This window comes from Liolophura sinensis, chromosome 6 (genome assembly GCF_032854445.1).
Source record: "Liolophura sinensis isolate JHLJ2023 chromosome 6, CUHK_Ljap_v2, whole genome shotgun sequence".
NCBI lineage: Eukaryota > Metazoa > Mollusca > Polyplacophora > Chitonida > Chitonidae > Liolophura > Liolophura sinensis.
Window position 1 is genome coordinate 65,650,755 of NC_088300.1, and position 18,545 is coordinate 65,669,299.

General features: G+C 36.5%; 1 protein-coding gene across 1 annotated transcript; it reads right to left on the reverse strand.

Moving 5' to 3' along the window:
* Nucleotides 1-33: 33 nt before the first annotated feature.
* On the reverse strand, nt 34-18,480 carry LOC135466246 (protein transport protein Sec23A-like). The gene is made up of 20 exons (XM_064743655.1): nt 18,373-18,480; nt 17,717-17,950; nt 17,432-17,489; nt 17,026-17,112; nt 16,437-16,514; nt 15,862-16,020; nt 15,297-15,391; nt 14,788-14,932; nt 13,910-14,068; nt 13,200-13,315; nt 12,686-12,809; nt 11,557-11,727; nt 10,873-10,979; nt 10,149-10,302; nt 9,589-9,740; nt 8,813-8,900; nt 8,262-8,348; nt 7,521-7,676; nt 7,072-7,137; nt 34-2,541 (listed from the first exon to the last, which is right to left on the reverse strand). Exons 2-20 carry the CDS (start codon nt 17,935-17,937, stop codon nt 2,452-2,454), a joined length of 2,313 nt encoding a protein of 770 aa, XP_064599725.1. The 5' UTR covers nt 17,938-17,950; nt 18,373-18,480; the 3' UTR covers nt 34-2,451.
* Between the last annotated feature and the right edge of the window lie 65 nt (nt 18,481-18,545).

The following is an 18,545-nucleotide window of genomic DNA, read 5'->3' on the forward strand; positions in this document are numbered from 1 at the left end:
AAAAAAATTGAAACAACGCAATGGTATAACATGGTATAAATAATGTTTTATGTTTCCAGCAAATGAATTATAACAATGGAGATGATACACTCTATTGAACATTGGCAACCTAGATTTATAACTTTTTTTTATTTCAACACAAGAATGAACTTACTTCAGACATGTAGTGTGACAGCTGAGAAAATCAGGAGTGTATTGAACAATAACAGATCAGCACACTAGAGCCTAACAGAGAATGAAGCATGTAGAGATTTTAGCAATAGCAGTCACACAATACATGTAAATAAAACATAACAAAGCATCTGCATGAACTCCTTAAACACACACATTGACAAATACAACAATATACATGTAACAATAGGTAACTTTCATATTTTAGAAGGTTGGGCCATTTTAGAAGGTAAATGAAGCGTTTAAATACATTATGTGGGGATGGGTGGTAAAGTACCACACATGTGAGCAGGATGGAGAGTTAATACATTTAATACTCTGTTCTGTGATGGGTCAGTTGGACTTGAATCAGGGGAGAAGAAAAGTGGCTTTTTTTAAGACACAACCAAGCCAGACATGTTACAGGTTCTGTGATGGGTCAGTTGGACTTGAATCAGGGGAGAAGAAAACTGGCTTTTTTTAAGACACAACCAAACCAGACATGTTACAGGTTCTGTGATGGGTCAGTTGGACTTGAATCAGGGGAGAAGAAAACTGGCTTTTTTTAAGACACAACCAAACCAGACATGCTACAGGTTCCTAGTTACAAGTGAGACTTACATATGCATCTGGTAACAAGATATTCTCTCAGCAGAATTTCATAATCTGAAATACCTCTACTTATATTTTTTTTTTCACTGAAGTCATAACATGAAGTCAAATATTTAAATTCTGAGACGAACTTCCTACAGCACATTGGTAATGTATGTTGCCAATAACTTTCTGTAAACTTTTCTATTCAGGTATGAATAAATTTCTTGTGAACTTTATTCATGTGCACATGTGCTTGAAAAAGCGAATATGAGGTAATTAATATGGTCCATAAAGCTCACCGTAAAATCACTTGACAGCATTTAATTCAGTGAAAACAATAAAATCTAAAAGAAAATAGTTATTTTCAGATACAGTTTTCAATTGTCTTTGTACAGGTGTCTACTGCACCCTCTATTTCCCTCTTAATGTTATGAAGGCTGCAATTAATAAGTAAGGAAGTAACCAACTTAACAACTCATATGCACAGGCCATTATTAAGTAAGCGTTAATAACTGCGTCTTATAATAGGTCAGTTTGACCATAGTGAAGGGAAGAAAAGTGGATCCAAGAATGACCAGAACTTACACAGAAAATCTGTATGTTAGTGGGAAACTGTTTTGTTGGTAGGAAGGCTGCAAACAATAGGTAAGGTCCACAAAACTTAGCTACATGTAGCATCCCAGATGCGCTTATCATTTATTTATTCGACTGGTGTTTTACACCATACTCAAGAATATTTCACTTATAGGACAGCGGCCAGCATTATGGTGGGTGGAAACCGGAGTCTGAGGGGAAACCCATGACCATCCACAGGTTGCTGACAGACCTTCCCACGTACAGATGTGCTTATTCACATACTTCAGAAATAATCAGGGAGTGGGTGCATAAACATATTCCTTTGTGACATAATACCCTCATAAATAAAATACACATATATATATCAGCGGAAATTCTCTATTTACAAGTATAGTGGACATTTGACAGTTGATCAAGGTTTTGATTACAATTGATAGATGTACTGTGTATTCATTGGTGCAATATGAACCTGCTACAACGTACGTCACTGTTATAGTCAGCTTCTAAGGATTTATCTGGTACATAGTAAGCTCCTTTATCAGGGATAAATAAAAAAGATCATTCGTCAAAAGAACGTCACATCTTAATAGCATAGTTGTCAAAATAAGTATCTGATCTAGAGCACACCAGTATATACTACAGAAGATTTGTATTGCTGACTGGCCTACACATACAGAGCAAGCCTTCCCACTTTATTACACTGCGGAACAGAAGACAAAATCTACACACAAATACCTGGCCATAGCTGTGATCTGAGGATTAAAACTGGTTCAGGTAATGATCATAATAATAACATACCCTGAAACACATGACACATAAGACTAATATATAAATACAAATAAGAAAGTATATCATTAAAACCAAAGTCCTGAAATCTTTGGAGGAATATACTATAAATGATAGTTGATAAATTAACAACTTGACATTAGCACAATGTTTTGTAGTTGATGTTAAGACTGACGATTTTGGTGTGAGCTATATAAGTGTTATGCTTTGCTCATGAGAAGTGATGTCTGGGCTGGAGGATGTGTTAACGGTTAGACTTGGAGGACCCGTGACAAGGCCTTCTGTCGCAGTGTCCGTCTGCCTGTTTGTATTGATCATGTGGGTGGGAAGGCTTGGTGATGGTCGTCATGAGGAGCTGGACACCGCTAACTTCTTCAGGTGGTCCATGAATACCTGTAAACTCACATCGTCTGTCAACACTGGTGCTCCAGCATCCTGAAATCAATGAGCAAGATAATATCAATACAATATCAACAAAGAAAAAAAAGCCAATTCAAGCGTAAATGTGATTGATAATAGCAATTATATAAAAGAATGCAGCTTTGTATATATTATATGTATATACTTGACAATTCAATCAATGCCAATATAGGGCACTTCAATGACAGAAGTCTACATTGCAGTTTACCTATGTTTTCAGGTACTGAGAGAACGAGAAATTTTACAAACATAAACACATATTGCTTTTGTTTTTTTTTTCATGTAACAACATCAAAATTTTGTCTGCACATATGCTAGTCACAAAGTCATGTGCTTCAACGGTACTTTGATGAAAGTTTACGTTATGCTTTATCTCATTTTAGGATTTTTAATAAGATTTTCATTAACAAAGTGAAAACAGCAAACCTGAAAACTAATACTGTATAATAAAAAAAATACTGATATATAAACTTAAAAGATATTAAATCTCTTCCATGTAATTGTATACAATCTGAACATGAGTCATCTTCATGCACAACTACTACAGAGAACATTACATTCATAGCTGCTTTCTTATGATGAGATAAGATGAGCAAATTAAACATATTGAGGCTTAATGGCCTAGACATTCTACATACAACCTGCACCCCTGCCCCAGGCTATTTACATATACCTGTACTGATGGACAAGACAATGGGACAAGACAAAGCTTAGACGAGATGCGTGTTTACAATTAGTTTCTGTAGAAGGAAATGTTATTTCTACTTTTCAAAAGGTATAAATGTTTTATTTTTGCTAAGCATTCTTTTGACAAAATAATGTTACATGTAAACCTAGAAGCAGTCATTTGTCCTCTTTCAAAACCTCTAAATATTTTATCCTAACTATGTACTCTTTAGATAAATTAATCTTACGATTAAACCTATTAACAGCAGTCACATTTGTACCTCTTAAATGATTAAAACATTTATTCTCCCTGTGTAACAGTTACACTGACACTAGTTAGATAAAACCGACTTAAGGCTGACTCATGGTCTTTACCACAGTTCAAGCCTTGAATGTTAATCAGTTTTGCCCTAAAGCTAGAGAAATGCTTTACCTCCCAGCCCATGACTTGTGGTTTTTACTCACGGTTACTCATGGATATACATCACTATGGAGATCTCATGACAAAGCCTTTGTTTTCTTTATAGTGAGAAGATGTATGGGCTTGTCAACATGTATAGTACAATTTGTTTTTAGCTCATGATTTTAATACTCAAAATCCCCTTTAACAAAACCTAATTACATGTGCATTGTACTTAAAAGTTTTTGAAACTGCCAATGCTACACAAACTGTACATTTTTAACATGTGTTGCTTCAGCAGTTACAACTTAGCCTATGACAGCAATGTAGAACAGGAGTCCAATTAAAGTTTTCAAATCAAATTCTTATAGCAACTCTATGTAAATCTCAGAATATGACATTATGATACAAACGGCAGAAATATCAGTTCAGCTGTGCTTTGTTGTGAACAAATCTACCTGTTCTAATTTAAAGATTTTATTTTCGAAATCAACTATTACAAGTTTTTCTACATAAAGACATCTGAAATAATGCACATTCAGAACATGTGAACTTCTTGTATACGAATTCAGTAGCATATCTAAGGCATTGCAGAAAATGGCATATGCCCAGGGCACCACTTGTGGTGGGACGTTCAGAAAGTGAAAAAAATTAATTCCCTCAAAGTTATGATCTGGCATGCGAGAAGCACTAGGATGGCCACCTATAAATTATAACGTAAAAATCGTGTGCTTGTGACATGGCTAAATACCTCACAGTAGCACTGGTAAATTAACTGAAAGTCAGACAGTTCTCCCCTGCAATCTAGGGAGAGCTTCAAAGTTAAGTAACTGACCAATCATATTTAGACCAATTCATAGCGAAAGAAGGGAAGGTGCAGTCACAATTTTCATGTCGTACCATAATTTGTTCGTTAAAAGATTAATGAGCTTGACATTAGGCTGAAGCCGCTGAAATTAAGTTATGTAAAACACGGTCTGCAGATGTCTGGACAGTGGCCAGGCTTCAGTGTTTGCCACCTGGTGTGATTTACCAATTAACATATACTCTGCAATCTCTGCATTATTTTTTTTTTCTCATTTATTTTAGTAACAGACATATACACATACACTGTACATAGACATGTAAAGCATGATTTTGCATAAAAAATTGAAACTTTCGTACAAAATGCAAGATGCATAAGCATGACATCACTGAACTAGACAGCATGAGACTTTGCCCACCATACCATGCAGTACTGGCCAACACATGCCTTTATAATCATGTTATATCAGATGTCTGCACCATCTCCTCCATGCATTCATCAGGTATTCACCATAACCATTAACAGCATAAAGTTTGATTCTATCTAAACATGTAATCTACACCACTTTCCTTTAACAAGGCTAATATTAGTACTGAGGACCACCAGGTTAAGCACTTTATCCCAGTTTATAATTCCACATTACAGGAACTAAAACTAACTATATGGCCAGTTCACATATCTAACAGTTGATGAACTTAACAGGGTGTTCCAAAGGTCAATTTTAAAAACCTTGCAGGGTATTCTACTGTGTACAAAGGTTATCAGTCGGATATACACATATGTCCATAACTATTTTAAGTGTAACATGTCTCCCGATTGGTGTCTATTAGTATCATGTGCTAGATTTGATGTCTAAGAGGAACAAGTTCCACATTTGATGTCTAAGTGTAACAAGCCAAATCTGATGTCTAAGTGTAACAATCCCCAAATCTGATGTATAAGTGTAACAAGCTACAAATCTGATGCCTAAGTGTAACAAGCTCCAGATTTGAGGACAAGGTGTGACAAGCCCCAGATCTGAAGACAAGGTGTGACAAGCCCCTGATTTGACGACAAGGTGTGACAAGCCTCGAACTTGAAGTACATGTATAACATGCTGCATAACTGGCATCTTAACAATTAGGACTCAATACATTTTGTATCCTCTGGCCATATATGAAGATTTCAAGCTAGAGACATCTCGACAAAGACAACTGTATGTGGAGTTTACTCTTCAAATCCCAGACAATCCACAGGAAACCCAGCCCATACATCAGGAAGTAACAAGGATGACACAAAACATGAAAACATAAAAAATAACTGGCTACAAACCCCTGAAGTGCTAGAAATACTCGGCTATGTGCAGAAAACGAGGAAGAAGACATAGATCATTAGCACAGTGTTAGTCTAATATCACATCAATTCACGACTGCACACAAGGGTGTGCAATTTCAAGGTCCTAGATTTAGAAATAGGACGTGAACAAGAAACAGTTTAGTACAGTGCAATTCAGCTGAATTTAAATGTCTTTAAGAAAATTTAGTAATGGACACGCTTTCTCAGGGTTTATTCATGTAAAATAGAGTGTAATAGAGTGTAAAATAGATATGAAATTGATAAATAAAAATGTGAAATATTATTAGCTTTAAATTTTTTTGCCCATAGAAAACTGAATACATTTTCTCATGTCCAAGAGGATTAAGCTCTTATGCCATGACAAATCATTATCTGTATCAATGTTTACAATCACAACACTGACAAGTGATCCTGATAAAAGAATTCCAGCATCACTTTTCATTGTAACATTTAAAGATTTCAATACCGTAATGCCAGTTGGAAATCATGACTACTGTTATTCTTCAACCTTTTCACATTGTTCATGGTATTTATTCATGCATACTAACACGGCACTACTGCATGTAGAGTGATAAATCATACTTTTTACCAAGACCTACAATTGGCCAAGCCAACCCGTGTAGTTTTGTCTAAAATATCAAATTAAAAAAGAGCATAAATCTCAATGAATGCTGCCCTCACATATGCGAAAAGGTTGAGGAATCAGGGTAGTAGAAAACAAATGAAAGGTTTACAGTACAAGCTAGGTCAAAGGCTTCCTCTGGGTAGTATGGTGGGTGCGTCACTAGTTCACCAGTGGTTTGCTTGTAGTGCGACTAATGAACACTGAATGACTGTTAATCTTGTTGCCATATTCACAGACTTCAGCAGTAAATCTGCACGCTCAGGGCATAAAGCCTGCTACTAGTGTGACAGTAGTAAACTAGTGGTATGCTAGAAGCCTGCTTCTGCTGTGCCAATGGAGAGCTAGTTAGAAGCCCACTAAGTGCTTTTAGCCTGCATGATACTGTGCACATATAGTGTGCATCTTCAACATCAAAAAAACAACAACAGCAAAATATATTACTACAGTTACACGAGCCCATGCTGTTAAATCAGGAACAGACTGACACTAGAAAAAATTTCTGACAACACTAAATGTTATTTTAATCTACTTTAACTTCACTAGTTTGAGCTAACATTAATATCATCAATCTCAAACAGAACTTGCTGATACAATGCTACTCAAAAAGGGTATTTCATCCAACTACACATTGCACACATCGATGATAAAAATGCGTTACTCGATAACAAAATTCAGTTTTAAGTGAACAAAGTAGTAATAATAAGAGTAACTCACCTGTCCATATGCATACATGTTGTTGTGCGTCTGGGATGGGTTGACCTTGGATAACAAGAAACGGGCCTAGAAAAAAAAGAAAAGAATAAAACGTTATTTTAATAATGTTTATCATAAAAATTTTTGATGAAGGGTCTGTCATATAAGTGGATTTTTAATTCTTACTGCACAACTTTAAGAATGCTTTAGTATATGGAATAACAAATTTTTAGCACATCTTTAACACCCATATGTACAAAAACCACCAATGAGTATCTATATGAAACCACTTTTACAACCCAAAAAGTACTTTTATAGCACTCATGGTATTGTACATGTACTCCTTACGTATTTTAATGGCACACCCATTAATCTTAAATCTCTACTGTCGGCAAATTTAGATTCTGTATAGATATCCACCAGGGTTTTAACTGGCATACTTGTTTTAGTGACAGCAACGAGGAGCTTACCTGTGATCCACCAGCATCTGTGTCTATGTAACGAGGCATGGGGAAACGTGTCTGTAGGATTTCCTGAGCATCATCCACAGGGGCATGCAATAACTGTTTGAAATTCTCATGCTCTGGCTGGTTCTGGTAGCCTTGTTTTCTCCATAACGATATTGTCTGTAGAATCAAAAATGATCGATGGTTAAACATGGAGAAGGAAAACAGAGTGGCTTGGCTACGCATACATATTTCATACTGCATATCTGAGAATGCACAATTTTGTAATAGACAAGGGAGTCGGTTTTTCCGGATGAACAGCAGAACACCAGTCTAAAACACACATGGCTTGTTCCAAGCTTGTGACTTTCATTCTTGTTTTACACAGCAAAAAATCTTTCTTCAGTGTCAGAGGAGGGTAAAATACAACAAAAACTTCAAGATCATCTAATCTGTGAAAAATGTGGACTATCCCAGCAATTTTTGCTGTAAAATGGCCACAAAGCCTAGAAGGACATGAAAATTATAAAAACATGAAGACTGGACAAAATAAAAAGGTGAACCTTCTGTTTTATCATTATTCAGTTTTTGGATTTGTTGGAGTAAGCAGGCTCGTAAAATAAACAGAATTGGTATTGTCGCCTGGCGCCCCAAAATACAGAATTCACATGCAAAATTGATCCATGCATGATGCTGTTAGACAGTTTCTCTAGGCAGACAATGTTGGTATTGTTGAGAGATTTATCACAAGATATTCTGGCTTACCTCTCCATGGTATATGACAATCTGGAAGAATGTATCCATGAGCAGGATGCGATCAGGCTGTATGCTGCTGGAGTCCAACAGAACCGGCTACAATAAAGATATATTTATGACATAAATACCATATTTTTCTACGTAATTCTTCTCTATTTCTGCATTACTATTCAACACCTGAAAATCTTTGACAACAAGAAAAGAACTAGTGGTGACTTGACAGAAGCTAGTGTACTTTGAGCCTTAACATGAAATGCTCTCACTATTCTACTTTATACCAGGAGGGTCTTCAGATGATATAAAGGGAGGTAATCATATTTACAATATCAATTCAGCATTCACTATTAATTACCTTGGGTAACTCAGATTCACATTTTTTTTTTTACATGCATGGTTGCTGCTTAACACCATACTGAAAAATATTTACCTCAAATGACACGCTACATACCGATGTTAACATATATATGCAGCCAAGTCCATTGTAAACAGCCACACCTTCTCAGGTACACAGCAATCAGAATTAGGTAAGTCTTCAAGATAATATAATATGTGTAGCCTACCTCTGGTGGTCCACTGAAGGAGTAGGCATACAGGATAGGCTGAATCATGATCAGGCACTGGGTCAGGTCCTCTCTGTTCAGCATATGTCTGTAACAACAACATTCGCATGGTAAGTAAGTGGATTAATGTGGAAGACGGTAGAATGGGATATCGGCACAAGTCCGATTGTGCCCCATTTACATCAACTTAGTCACACTGAACAATCAACTGTAGCCCCAACAGTTTGACATCCCAGTGAGCAGACCATATACATTTGTGTCATAGACGAAACCGCAGTATACAACATGTCTGATAATGTGCAAGTCCTGATTCAGTGCAGCATCACTGGTTGAGAGAGGAAAATCTGTTGGTACACCTACAATTTGACAACTACTCCAATGCCATCAAATCATACATGTAGTTACTTGTGAAAAATCCCAATCTTCAAAATGGTAAACCCCAAAATTGTTGAACTTCATGACACTTGAATAGGAAATATCCTGTCTGAATTTAAGCTCAGATATCAGTCATATAACAAGCTGACTGTTATTTATTTATCTCATTGGTGTTTCACGCCATATTCAAGAATATTTCACTTATACGACGGCGTACTAAGACAACACAATCCCCCACCTAGAATTCTTCAATGACACCCACTTGAGGAGACAAGCCTGAATGGTCTGGCAAGAACCTACAACTTCACCAGGGCATGAACACAGGGGCTGCAAACACACTGCTCAATAATTATCGGATATTTCTTAGAAAACTAATGAGGCTGCAAGTCCAATTTTCTCACCTGTAGTAGGATGTCTCATCAGGACTATTGTTGAACACCTGTAAAAACTGGGACCTTCTCAAATGAAACATGAACTGAGGGTACAGGGAGAAATTCTCGGAGAAGCGGAAACTGTTAGGGTCGTCCTTGTGATAGTCACCAAACTTCTGACACTGTCAAACACAGGTAAGGGCATGGCATATGTCATTGCGTCTTATTAGTTCATATTTTGGCATTTGATTTTAAACTGCATTGCAACTTAACAGTAAAAAAAAAAAAGCGTAGACCTTATTTTGAATAATAATATGCAGCCATTCGAATACTTACAAACACACATAGAGACTTCTGCCAAACATATTCTTTCATGAAATATTATATAAAGCAGTATCTTTGTAGAATTATATATTTTCTAGATACTAAATGCTGCCTACTCCATCTGAGTGATAGCATTGCAAAGTGCCTCCAACAGTGAATGATTATGACTACATCAGCAATATTTTAGCCGTCTCATGACAATGCCTGCTAAGAATTATTGTATATCTTTTCAAGTGAAAAAGTGTTTCAGTTTCCTTCGAACGTACCAGCCTGATAAGCATCCTGTCCAGCCAGCGTAACACATCAGGTCCATCGTCTGTCTCTGCCCTGAACACAGCTATCCTGGCCATGAGCACGGCAGCTGCCTCCTGGTCAAACCCAGCAGAGATGTGCTGGATGTTAGTGCTGGCATCAGCCCAGCTGAAAACAACAACAACAACACAGCTTACAGTCCCGTTAGCAGCTAAATTTCTCAGGGCAAACAAATTTACAGAAGAAACCCACTTTTTGTAGCAAGCAATCTCCCTATTACTCTTATTATTCATATATAAGTGAAATAACATAATAACATTTCCTTCAACAATAACAGTGTTATTTCACGTCAGATATAATCTTTGTTATTACATTTTGATATTTCACACCCAAACATCAGGACATCAAAAAACGGAACATTTTGTTTTATGATACTCCACAGAGTCATACATGATGTCGTGTACAACTTCATATACCTGTGAAGGCCTACAGCTAAAATATTCAACACAAAACATTCAAATACACAAAATCATCACATTATCAAAAAATATAAAGAATAATTAGAAAATACTGTAATGCCTGCTGAATGGCATAACTATTTCTCTCATGAAAGATACAAATGATAACCCCCATGTTCATTTCCACCTCCCAGAAGAGCAATATTTGTGGTACTTGACCTTCACTCTTCTATATCCCATATGTAAGTCAGTATGTTACCTATGTCAAACATGAACTTACTTCCTGGCCACAGTGGTGACCCTAACTCTCTTCTGACCACTGGAGTGCTGATACTGGGTGATAAACTGAATGTAGCCTCTACCCCCTTGTGGAATAGGGGCATTATGCTGAAATACAATAACAATCAAACATAATGAAAGTGAAACTGCAACGTACAAGATTGCCCATCATCGTTGCCTACCTACATTCTGCTAAACTGCTAATGGTTCAGGATGAAATGGCAGTGAGTGCCTTCTTATTCTTTGTGAATACCATTTCCTTGCTTGGATTAATGCTCTAATTTACAAATCATTTAAGGTCAATTATAAGTGCTGTATTGCACCTAAAGTCTGGTATGTGAAAATGCACACTCAGAGGCAAATAGGCCTTAAAATGATACGTTTTGATGTGAGAAGTTTTACTGATAAATAATTAAAGTCTAACTTCAAAAAAACTTTAAAGGTCCTATAAGGTGGATGAAGCAACACTTGCCACTTAAAAAATTCTCAACTTCAGTTGAAATACAATTAGAAACTGTAACATAAAATTATGTGTCAGCACAGACACATTAGCTGAATTCAGATTTACAGTTAGAGGACACACCAGTTGTACAGAACATCACATTAAACACAGTCCTACCACTAGATCCCGTTTAACTACAGCAAAAACAAAATTCCTTCATACATCTATAATGGCTGTACTAACCTGACTGACAACCTCAAACGCTATGGCCATGGTGGAGTTAGGGTAGATCCCGCAGAGCTTCCACTGACTGGTGCCCCCCAGGCCCAGCTCTGTGTCTGCCACACAGGGGCCCTTTATACCCAAAGAGACACATGGGCCGATAGCACCCGATACCTTCAACTCCCGGGATGTCTGGAAACAGAGATATGAGAGGATAACTGAAAGACATCGTCTGCACATCACACTAAGAAACAGGGAAGTCACTGGTCTTTTGGATAATTAGAAAGAGATTGTGTATGTAAGTTTATAGGGAAAGTCACTGATATGATTTTCTATTACATCATTTTGTACAAATTTTGTATACTGTAAAGTACTTATTATTTGCTGGAATTTATTTTCGCAGATTTTCTCACAAAATATGTTCACAGGAATTAATTTTCGTGTATTTAAGAGAATACTGAAAACAGAGCTTAAAATCTTAAAATTTTTCAAGATATAATAAGGCTAAAATTATTCAAGCAAGTCAAACAAGTTTCATCATGGGTGGCTTTAATCTTCCTTTGTTTCCTGTCGTGTCGCTTATCCTCGTGATGTGGGTCAGAGATTAAAACAATGAGAGATGGAGAGCCACAGCCAGTGGGATAGTGTGTATCAAAGCGACATTCAACAGAAGCCAGCACGTGCTCGCATATCGAAGATTGATCAAACTAAAGACAAATAAACTCTCACTTTGTTTTATATACACCAAGCCTTAGCACCAGAGTTTCTATATATTTAAACCATAATTTCCCTACCCTGGTGTTAAAAATTTAAAAAAAAAAAAAAAAAAAATTCTTAGCGCAACTCCTGTCACCCTGGCAAAGATTTCACTTCCTTATTACTACTACCTGTAGTATATGATTCAATATTAGATATTTTTTTCGCTGGAATTATTTTTTGCTGTAAAGTAATGACCTCGAAATCCGTGAAAATTAGTTCCACACAGAAATTACTTAAAAGTAATTATATAACAGATACTAATATTTTACATCCATCTGTTTTACGTTTCCCTTTGTCAAAGTTTCTTCAAGACATGCCTTTACAATTTGAAAATAAGTCAACAGTATGTTGACTGTATATGTTAGGAAATGCACGAAGAGTGTCAGGTTACCTTGACCTCCAGGTTGGCCCCAAATGCCATCCTGAACTCTCCCTTCCCATCTTTGGAGAACACTCTCTGGAAAGTCTGTTTGAACAGGGAAGTGTTAAAGGAATCTCCCATCACCATATGACCTCTGAAATGAAGAAAATTACAATTAAATACTGTACTTCCTGTCTGGAAAGCATGGCAGAGACTGCTAGAACACACACACACACTCACACACACATATATATATATATATATATATATCTACAAAAAATCATTTAGAGTAGACAGAAAATGGAGAAAATTGAGAAGCTGAATGTCTGTGAGCTTGACAAGTCCCTAAAGGAAAGAGGTGTTATTTGTGTGGAGCACAAGTAGAACACCATGAGACAGATGACTGGTGAATTAATTTAATGACAAATGAGTTCAAATTGGAAAGTCCACTATTATTATAATATGCATACACAATGTCAATCTGAATGAGTGGAAAAAGTACGCTTCACTTTTGTTGTGCAACAGATGATATAACACTTCTTACCCTGTGTAATTGGGGCAGAATTTCATCTCATGTAGGCCTGTTTGATCCAATGCACAGGAGTAGATGTCAATCACATGACCATTCTGAGCTGATCTATTGGCTAACGCCTCATAGTGCTGTGGATGAATAACATGACATGCAGGCTATGATACAAATTTTAACTGGTATTTCATGGTCGTATTTGATATATATATGGCATTCCTGAAATCAATGAAAAACAATACAGACTTCTTAAAAACTGGTGGTACTGACAACTTCTGCACTCCAGAAAACACTGCAGCCATGGCTCAGATTTAAGAGAAAAAAGTAGTGTTTTATAAAATGACAACAGTCTGTGTTAAATTCACATAATGACATTTCAAACTCCAAATATTTTCTTCATGCATTTCATAACACTGAATATAAACACAACTGCAGCCATTACAGTTACATTCAAAGCTTTTAAATGTACTAACAACATCATATAGCATTAAATCTGTAACACACCCCTTTGTAAAAAATACAAAAGAAAAAAAAACGCTATGAGAAAGATAAACAATAATCCAAGTTACTCACTTAATGATTTATAATTATTTACTTTTTGACAGTATAATCTTCCTTATCAGCTAACAGACAATGAAGATTAACATTTATGCTAAAACAATCTGTGATGTAAAGCTCTAAACGTAAAAAAAAACAAAAAAATTGGTCTGAAAATCAGCTGCAATTACCTTCATTGCTTTCTTCATGTACTTGCAGTTGTCTTTCTCAATGTCATGATGAGATCTGATTGGATGTTTCAACTCGTCTCCAACAACCATACCAGGTCCTTGGGTACATGATCCTCCAATGAACAGCATGATACGAGCACCTGTGTTAGGGTAGGTACACTGGAAAAACAAATCAAACCATATATTAAACAATTTACAGACTTAGTATCTAAGGCTCTAACAATCTAGAGACGATATATCTTATTCTATTAACAATTACCTGACTTTTGAACTCACCACAAATAAACTTTCTGAATTCCTTTAAATGTGATCCTTTTTTATTTTTATTGATGAAGTAAACAGAGCCAAATCATATTAGTGTCCAGTACAGAATTGGCAACTGACAGACATTTTCAAAACCATAAATGTCAAAATGGCCTAAGAAAAGTAGCCATACACAAAAATATTGCTTTAGTTAACCATAGTTATTGCTACAAGAAAAAAGAAACAAGGAGCAAGAAACAAAGAACTGCATCTCTGGCGTCGACACTAAATGGTTTTAATTTCGGTGTAACAGGTTTTATAAAAAAACTTCAACTATAAAAAGTCAAATGTAACATCACATTACTATTTTGCATTATTTTCTAAAGACATTATTCTGTGTAGACTGATAAAATTATACTTTTCTTATAGTCCAGAAATTGGCTGATCAAACCAATGCAGTTTTGTCCATAAAATCAAATTAAACATGTGCATAAAATGCACTGAAAGCTGCCCATACATGTGCAAAGGTTGAGGAATTAGGGTAACTAAATTCATGGCTACAACTGAAATACAAAAGAAGATTGAAACTTGATATCAAACTAATGACTACTACGCATTAAATAGTATTATGTTACCTCTAACAATCCAACAGCAATGGACAAAGCCACTCCAGTAGAGCGTAGTGGTCTCTTCCCTTGGCTGACTGGCCATGGGTCTCTTTGTAGCTCTCCCAGCAGGTCGGTTAGACTCATATCACACTTGTGCACAGGCTGCAAGAATCTGTATGGAGAACAGACAAAATGGAATGTCACATAAATAACCTAAGTACATTTTTTTTAGTATTAACAAATATGTACAAAAAGGCGTAAGAAATTCTATTCAGTATGGTTCTATATACATACACGTACTGTTTTTCACCTAGAGCACAGCATGTAAAAATGTACAAGAAGACCATAAAATGACACTTTAGATGCTAACATTTAAGTTTTTTAGAAATTAAAGAAATTAAACTTTGAGAAAAAATCGTCAGTGTGCCTATAAGGTGGATGAATAAAATAAAATGTAACATTTGAAAAATGCTGAACTTTAGGTGAAATATAGTATTTCGCAGAAACTGAAAGTGCTATTTATCTTGAGTACTGACCTATTAGCTGGGAGCTGGAACTGTTGCTGAGGGTTCTGAGGACCACGGGGCTGCTGGGGAGCCCCTCCTGTTGCTCTTCCAATGCCCAACATTTCCTAGAAAAAGAAATTCAGAATAAACCAAGTGTAATAAATAGATACATTGCCATAAATCTCCAAATATCCATGAAACATTAACTTCATACTGGGGTAATACTCTACGATGTTTTTTCCTAGTTTTTGACAGGGATGCGGGATGACTGGAGATTATCTCTGTACTGAACTTTTTGCTGTTAGTTATCATGTTTGTTTATTGCTTGATATGAAATCCTTTATTCTGGTTATATCTTGACAGTATTACATTGTAACATGCTAGATGCAGCTTCAGTGCAGATATATACTGGAATAATAATGCTCCTTATTAGATATGACATCCCAGCCAGACACAGTGTGTCAACAAATACAGTACTCAACAATTAAGTGTGATGGTGGCAAAGTTTCAGTCTTCCTGACTCAAGATTGAACCTTGCTCTCCTGCGTACAGGACGCTTGACATCATAAAGCATCATCTAAATGCATATACACACCTGAATTTGTTTTGCAGTAAGGTCCTTAGTACCCCGAAAAACATAACTTTTGGAACATCCCTCGCATCCTAATTCATGGACCTGAACCATTTTACCAAACGTGACCAATCCAATCAAGGCATTAGGAGGTAACAAGCTCAGTGACATTTGCAGAGATTCCTGAAAAGTACACGTAAGTACATGTTTTAAGATCGCAACAACAGGAGTTAGATTTTATGTACAAAATCACATACCTTGTAATACAGGTATACTTGTGTAAAAAACAAATCCACATTCCCACGAACTTACGTGAAATGCCAAATAACTATAAGGCTGAGTTCATAACAAAGGCACAGGTGGTTTAAGTTATCTGAGCAATGTTTAATGCCTTACTCAAGAAATTCTCATCTATATGATGCAAATCAGGTTACCAGATGGATAAAACCAGAGTGCCCAAAGTAAACCACTGCTCATGGTAGACTCTTACAAAAGTGATCTTGCATGCAGCCAAATTTAGGAAAACACTTTTTGCATGGTGCTCTTATTATGTCCAGGACTACGACTAAAATTTTATAAAAAACTATAATGAAACCCACCTTCACAGCCTGAAGATCCTCCTCGTCCATGCAAGTGTCCAGCACAATCAGGTAAACTGGAGGATGACAGGTGGCTCTCTGAGGACATATCACTACATTAACCATTGCTTTTAATCTTGAACTATGAATGTAGCTAGAATGAATGAATGATTATGGCTTAACGCCACACGAATGTAGCTAGAAATTCATTTTATAAGATACATATGAATTTACTTATTTATTTAATTAGAGTTTACACTTTACTCAAGAATATTTCGCTTATTCGTCGGTGGCCAGCATTAAGTTGGGGAAATCCTCGACCATCTGCTGGCTGCTGGACGGTCTTCCCATGTATGTCCAGAGAGGAAGCCATCAGGCTGGATGCTAGCATGCTAATCACTTATCTACGAAGCCCTTACACCCCATCTCAAATTTGAATTTTTATGAAATACAATTTTTTTGGTCACATAAGCTCTTAAAAGGTTTTAGCTTTCTACTGGAACTTCCAAAAGAAGGGTCTTACAACTGATATCCAACATGCCCAATGGAAAGAAGGTTCTTTCATCAATCACTATCATCACTCCAGAGCCACCCAAGAACATTTACTTACTGTTAGGGTGTATTCAATAGTGGAAAACTGTGGTATCAGCTCTGCAGGTTGATGTTGTTCAGATATGGCTGCATACTGAGGTGGAAACTGTTATTCCAAAACACACATAAAACTGTATCAGACAAAAATAACAATAACAATATCTTTCTTAACTCGGTAGTAGTATAAAATCTGTCACTTGTAAAAATGAGGGTTATGCGTTCATTACTGACTGACACACTTCTCAGATGTTCATGGAGAAAATCAGATTCTTCACAAAATTTACATCACTCTATCATGTGATAGCAACCACAGCTTAGCAAATCCCTTAAATCTTTACGCTCATGGTTAATGCATTAAATCAAGCAACAAGAAACAGTATTAACTTTCTAAAGGGCTATTTTTCTTATCAGTGGTTCATACTTACTGGATTTCTTTGATAACAAAAGTTGCAGGCCCATATTTTGGCTCTGTAATCCACTTGACTGAAAAAACAACAATTTATGATTACAACAGATCCTCAAACCTTTGACTTAAGAAAACTGGAAAAATGCATTACATATGGTTTATAGTAAAATATAGATATGTAAAACAGCACTATCCAAGTGATAACCAGTACTGTGTTACTTGAAAGAAAGATTCCATTTGAATGAATCACTGCCACAGTTTTTCAATAAAGCTGCAGAGAAAGAGAGAGAGAAACAAACTGTACCAGTATGGGTTTAACACAGCTCTGCACGTTGGTCTGGTGCACAGGACAGGGTCATATTGAATGGGCGGTAAATCTGGCCTCTCTTTAATGGGAGTAAAAAGACAGGACAACGGCACAACCATCCGAGTTGCTTCTAGTCGACTTGATGGCCAAACATTCCAGCTGAAACGCACTCCGTCTCTGTCTTCATTTTGCTGAATAAATTCTTGATAGGTGGCCATTTTTTGCACAGGTCTGAAAGAAGAAAAATACCCAAATTAGAAAATGTGTGTTCTAGACTGGATGAAAAATTAGGAAATGTTGTTGCTAAATGTAGCATGAGCAATAGCAATCAGTATGTTGTAGTCAACAGGTCAATACTTCAGTTGGTTATACGTGGTAGTGAATCGAAGTCGCAATAGGATTAAACCACGCCCTAACCCCACATAAAAAGATGAACAGAAGACTAAAATAATGATTATTCGCTGGAATGAATAAATAACTGAACGGATAGCTATGGCATGTTCACCATATTTTCGCCAAAAACGGAAAAAACTGAATGTTGTTGTTGAATCGATAGTTTGTAAGCTGTTCTGCTTGAGCAATTCACTCAAGAAATGTGACTTAAATACCTATTATAAGACCAAACATAACCACTGAAAACATACGTATCTTACCTGACTTTATTGACGGCGAATAGCCTGGCGTGGAAAAAGACACAGTCAACAAAATGACACGCTACACGACGACGTAAAATTACACCGGCTTCTTGCCACGTATGACGACTTCCGGTTCTCAAGCTCCGACGATCCTAAAATATACAACTAAGACAAGTAACGAAAAATGACCC

Coding starts and splice junctions, on each gene's coding strand:
- LOC135466246 (XM_064743655.1), bottom strand. CDS start 17,937: ATGGCCACCTATCAAGAATTTATTCAGCAAAATGAAGACAGAGACGGA. Junction 15,392..15,861: donor TTACTGCAAAACAAATTCAG/GTGTGTATATGC, acceptor TTCTTTTTCTAG/GAAATGTTGGGCATTGGAAG. Junction 7,138..7,520: donor CAGATGCTGGTGGATCACAG/GTAAGCTCCTCG, acceptor TTTTTTTTCTAG/GCCCGTTTCTTGTTATCCAA.